This window comes from Syngnathus acus, chromosome 16, assembly GCF_901709675.1.
Source record: "Syngnathus acus chromosome 16, fSynAcu1.2, whole genome shotgun sequence".
Taxonomy (NCBI): Eukaryota; Metazoa; Chordata; class Actinopteri; order Syngnathiformes; family Syngnathidae; genus Syngnathus; species Syngnathus acus.
Window position 1 is genome coordinate 5202207 of NC_051101.1, and position 6187 is coordinate 5208393.

The following is a 6187-nucleotide window of genomic DNA, read 5'->3' on the forward strand; positions in this document are numbered from 1 at the left end:
CTGCAAGCTGATGTCTAGATCTAATATCTCATATTTGCTGTGAAGATTGTTTAGGCTTTCATGAGGTTTTTTCTTTAAATGTCGTGCTATGGTAATACGCTGTTTTACAAGAAAACAAGCCTAATTTTGAGTGTCTAAACATGCATGAAATTTTGTACACACATGATATGGAAAATTATCAATATTTCATTAGTGTATTTGGTGGTTTTAAAGCAGCAGCTCAGGAGTGCTACTTACACATTTTCAACAAAGCAGCCGTGGTTGTACGTTTTGCTGAAAAAAAACTTGCATGCCTAAAAGTTGGACGTAACATCCCAAGACCTACAAAAATGTTTCTTGGTGCCAGATGTCAAACCTAACAGAAACCCTGCCTTTTCTTTCAAAATTTTAATAATTTTTTTAATAGATAAATTGTATCTGATTGTGATTGGGGGAGTTCAAGATGACAAATATGACCAAAGGTTTTTATGTCGTCAAATACTGTTGCCATACAAAAAATTATGCTAATTTTCAAATTTTGTAACATTTTTGTTTTTTTACATTGTATAGATTCTTATGAGCTAGGTTTTAATCTCATGTACTTCATTTAAAAAGAATGAAGGCACTTTATAAGCTGCTTCAGGTCTATATTCTCTATAGTCTCTCTTCATATTCTACTCAGTCCAACCCTATTGCAGTTTATATCATTTCATGTCATGAAATATCAGTTGATAAAAGCCTTAACTCACAATTTGTCCAGAAATATAATTCTGTAGTTAGCAAGTCATGTATTGGGTGCATCACATTCCAATCGTGTCACTTGCCCGCAGATTGTCCGTGGTGTTACCAGGGTGCACAGTCAGAGGCTGCTTTTATCTCCCCTCTCACTCACGGGTGTGAGCGGACGAAACAGACGCTCGCCACTCTTAACTTCAGTCTACACGCGAGGCTGACTCTTTTTGCAACCACGAGGGAATATAAAAGAAATAGATAATGGAAAAGATAGGACGTTTGAATTGTTTGAAGGTAGTATTCATTTTCGGGACAATTACGAGTGCATTCATTTTTTAAGTTGGATTTTTGACGACCAGGACTTGCAAATTATTCCACTGCAGGTTTAGAGTTGTTTTGTATGATTAGTGCATTTTTTATTTTTGTTTTTTGCCAAGAAGCCCATGATGGACAACTTGACCACAGACAACGTGACAGCGGGGAATGACACGTCTTCGTCGCAGCACAATCAAACCTTGGGTGTGTGGTGCGACTACGCGCTTGAATACAAGGCAGTCAGTGTGTTTTTGGTGTCCCTTATTTGCGGAGTAGGCATGGTGGGCAACATAATGGTCATCCTGGTGGTGCTGACCACTAAACACATGCGAACTCCCACTAACTGCTATCTGGTGAGTCTGGCTGCAGCCGACTTGATGGTGCTTATTGCTGCCGGGCTGCCAAACATCACCGACGCTCTGCACGGACATTGGGTGTATGGATACGCGGGCTGCCTGGGGATCACTTATTTCCAATATTTGGGAATTAACGCGTCCTCTTGTTCCATCACAGCATTCACGGTGGAGCGATACATCGCGATCTGTCATCCCATTAAAGCGCAGTTCCTATGTACTTTATCCCGAGCTAAGAAGATCATCATGCTGGTGTGGGCGCTCACGTCAATGTATTGCATAATGTGGCTCTTTTTGTCAGACACCCAAACTTTGGTATATGACAACGTTGAGCTCATCAGCTGCGCGTACAAAGTATCCAGGAGTCAATATCTGCCCATTTACTTCATAGACTTTGCAGTGTTTTACGTGCTGCCCCTAATGCTGGCCACAGTTCTGTATGGACTTATCGCCAGGATACTTTTTCTAAACCCGTTGCCTGCGGATGCTAAGGACAGCACCAGCAAGTGGAGGAGAGGAACTAGTAAAGGGGAAGGAAGGATCATCAGTGCAAGCTCCTCCAGCAGCAGCACTGCTGCATCTCGCAGACAGGTGAAGAATATATATATATATATATATATATATATATATATATATATATATATATATATATATAGATGCACACACACATTCATACATGCATACATATGTATGTATATTTTAGATATATTATAGATATAAGTAAATACTGTACATACTTACAGCAAATGAATGTATGGTATGAATGCAAATTTTCCTCATGGTGAGATGGCCCTCTTCTGCACAGAAAAGAACTAATTAAATAAAGGCGAGCAAACACACAAGGGCGAATGCACCACCAGCTCCTCTAAGCTTCATAAGCCCCATGACAACTTCACAAATATTGAACATTACCTCAGAATTATACTAGGACTGTTTTCTGTTTACGAAAAAAACATTGATTAGTCTGTGTATATTTGCTTCAGATTGTGCTAAAATAAAAACACTGAAGGCATAGCTGCAACACGCATGTTTGACATGCATTTTGCGATGTTTGTTCATCAGATGGAGGGAAGAAGTCTTCCTGCAATAACAAAGTGGGTGTGGTAGTTTAGGATGTCCTTGCCTTATAGACCAATTTAATCGCTTAACACCAACACAAACATGATTTCACTCCACAATTGGTGTGGTTGGTGGATATTATTTGTCAAATGCACAGCAAAAACTGCACAAGCTCATGTGTTTGGGTTGGTCAGCATTAACCAAAGCACTGGGAGGAAAAGGAGGAAATTATGGATATTTCGCTGGATTAGCAAAAGGTCAAGAAAGGATATGGGAGCAGGTATTGTTCACCGATGAAAATATCACAATGCACTTCATGCAGATGTTATCAGTCCGTCACCTTGGAGATTAATCATCTGAATAATGATTTGCTTATGAGCAGCAGCTTGTTTGGCTGTCATAGATGGTGAAAACGTAGATCTCTTTGCAAATAACATACAATATGGTTATTTGGGTGGTGCAATAAACAAGACAATAGATTCTTCTTAAACATCTTAGAACTTTAAATTGGATTTTAATTTGGGGATTAGATGAATTTAGTTCCCCTGTGCAGTTCCCCATTTCATTATTCACAATAAACAAGAGCAGAGCTCCATAGATCTGAATGCATTATGATGCAATTAACAATTAATTAGTTGAAAGGGCACAAGGAAATATAAAACAGATTAAGAGATAACTACAAATTATATTAAAGCAATACTGTGTGTCAGTGATGTCAGGGAAAAAAACCTGAAAAGCAAGCGTCACCAACCATTAAACCAAATTAAAAGCTACTTCACGGGCACTGATAACGCAAAGGGCTACCGGTTTCATGTACACTACTGAAATGAATTTGCTAAAATAATTATGGGGTAAATATGCTGGTTTGGTCATGCACTTTACTGACCTTTGAGCAATACAGCACTAAAATCTCATTTTAAAATATTGTTTAAAAATGATATCATATATATTAGATGCAGCTCAGAAGTAAGCTACACTATTTTTCCATTTCATTTCTTATTTTTCCAAATAGCAATACACGTTGGTAACCCCTGGTGTCAGGGTTTTCAGAAAAAGTGTTTTCTTCCATGGTGAATCGCCTGATTTGGGATTAATTATGTATTATCTGACCAGTTCGTTAGAATGAAAAGCAAGGATAAAGAATCATAGTGCCAGAGAGTAGTGGTAACCATGAGCACTCCTAACGTTGTTAAGGTTTGGTATCAAGCCTATATTAATTATATTGTATGTTTATTGCTTTGACCCCCCCTTAATGATAGCAAAACAGTTTAATTTATGTAATTTCTGGGTGTGAATGTTATTATGCAAATAATGTTTGGCTCGTCTGGATTCAGTCCTAATAGGCTCATAATGAGGTCATTATTCTGTAGCTCATACTCATCGTGGGTGTCCAATCCAGCCTCAGCTCTTTATTAGGTGCACCTGTTGATCACGCTGCAATCGTATTGGACAATCCACAAAATAGGATTCGTTATAGTAATAGAACCATATACTAGTAATGCAATTCCAGCACACCACAGGGAAATGAAAATAAAAAGTAAATTATTATAGACTCTCCAAATCCAATTTTCTCTGATGGCAGAACTCTTGGGAATGTAAATGCAACCACTTGCAGCTGATGTTTGCCCCGACTTGCTTCAGTCCTTAGCAATCAATGCAAGAACAAGAAGACATCTTCCATTCATTTGGTGTAACAACTAACAGTGTGTTTATTATTCAGAGTAATATACTGATAAACTGTCATTAAAAACCTTTCACACAGAGGAAAATTGAAAACAAAATCAAAAATGGTTAATGTATACTATACTGTGTGTTGTTGTTTTTAATAGGTAACCAAAATGCTGGCTGTGGTAGTGATCCTGTTCGCCTTACTTTGGATGCCCTATCGTACCTTAGTAGTGGTCAACTCCTTCTTGGACAAGGCCTACCTGGACAATTGGTTCTTGCTCTTCTGTCGCCTCTGCGTCTACTTGAACAGTGCCATCAACCCGATCATCTACAACGTCATGTCTCAGAAGTTCCGCACAGCCTTTAAAAAGCTGTGTCACTGCAGGCCTCAGCGCAAGGAGAAACCTAATTCATGCAGCGTGGCGCTCACCTACAGTGTCATCAAGGATACATCTAATGGAGAAAGTCCTGACCACTTCACTACAGAAATGGAAGAACTAAACACACCAAGTGACCACTTAGTGCCCACTGGACTCCCGCCAATTACCAATCAGATGTTGTTTGAGGAGCACTCCCTACTGGAGAAAGGTGCTCAAACCTAGAAATCGACTTAATCGAATTATTTGTAATAATTTATATCACTTTATTACAGATACAAAATGTTATTTTTTCGGCACACACAACAATGTAGATCAACGCAACTGCTTCCATTATTTTCTTTTTGACTGACTGAACCATGCTAAGGTAATTACCCCCAAAACATCACTACAGTGAACCCACACTATTTTCAGTGGAAAGGGATCAAGCCTTGCAGCTCATTTCAACTTGGCCTAAGACGCCACAGGATGACAACAAAACAATATTTTGCATTAGACGAGGCTTTGGCCTGAACACAAAAACAGCAAATGAATGCTAATTTTCTGTGAATAAAAAAGGGTAGTTTCCTGAAAAAATGTGCTAACAGGGTAATGTGAAATGTGTGTGTGTTTCCAAGTGTGTCTTTAAAAATATACAAATATGAATATATAAAAATATATATATATAAATAACTACTGTTATGACAGATGTTTCTTAAAGGTATAAATAATGCACTATAAAAATGCCTAATATGAAAAAACATTACTAAAACATTCTAGAACATCATAAATATACATCATAAATATATATGAGTGGTACATGGGCCACCAAAACGGAACTCTGGCCAACACTCAAAAAGGCTTATCGTCAGATCCTGCATTGGCATCCTCTCTGTCCTCAAACTGTTTAAGCAAACTGTGGAAAATATCCGACTGTGTAAATATTAGACTCAGCAAAAAGGAACATGATGATTGGTCTACCATCATGAAATCACTTTGCTTACTTCGAGTGACCCCCAGACAAAGCCTGAATTCAAATGAAAGCAATTCTGCAGCACTATTTTTTTGTCTCACTTGAACCAAATAAAATAAAATGCACTGTAGTGAAACATAACTTTTGTGTAGGAAGCACCTGTAAAAAATGGGCAAGAATGTCATACAAAAGGCACAACATAAAGCATAAACATATATTTACTTAAGAATGATTTAAAAAAAAAAAAAACCCAGAAGGCACTCTCATTGTTCTGGTGTTTCCTTTCTTTAGATACATTGTTTTGATTGTGTCAGTGCAAATATTTGCATGTCGTAGAACGGGAACCTAGGGTTCAACTTTACATAGAAATTCCGACTATCCTTTTGTGACAACATGGTAAAGGTAGTAAATGAAAATGAGAGAAAATAGTTATGTCACCCTTTGGTGCCGACAGAGCTGCTGTCACATGATACACTGAGATAACAGTTGTGGGAGTATTTCAAACACATTGCAGAAGCCAGCACTTCTCCGTGATATACATGCTCAGCAAACCAAGGACTGGATATGTAAATAGATCTTGACAAAGTGCCACACTAAAGTAAACCGGTCGCAGCCTTTACTAGATATATACGGCATAGTTTGCTGTGCTCCATCAGAAGGCACAAAAGCACTCAAGATAGAATGAATGCTGTGTGTTTTGAATATAAAGTGATGTTTTGTTCTTAGTGCATACTGTAAAGGTACTTAAAATT

General features: G+C 38.1%; 1 protein-coding gene across 1 annotated transcript; it reads left to right on the forward strand.

Annotated features, from left to right (window-relative positions):
- Positions 1-827: 827 nt before the first annotated feature.
- Positions 828-4710, forward strand: LOC119136353 (thyrotropin-releasing hormone receptor-like). Its single transcript, XM_037274700.1, has 2 exons — positions 828-1970; positions 4268-4710. Exons 1-2 carry the CDS (start codon positions 1155-1157, stop codon positions 4706-4708), a joined length of 1257 nt encoding a protein of 418 aa, XP_037130595.1. The 5' UTR covers positions 828-1154; the 3' UTR covers positions 4709-4710.
- The last annotated feature ends 1477 nt before the right edge of the window (positions 4711-6187 follow it).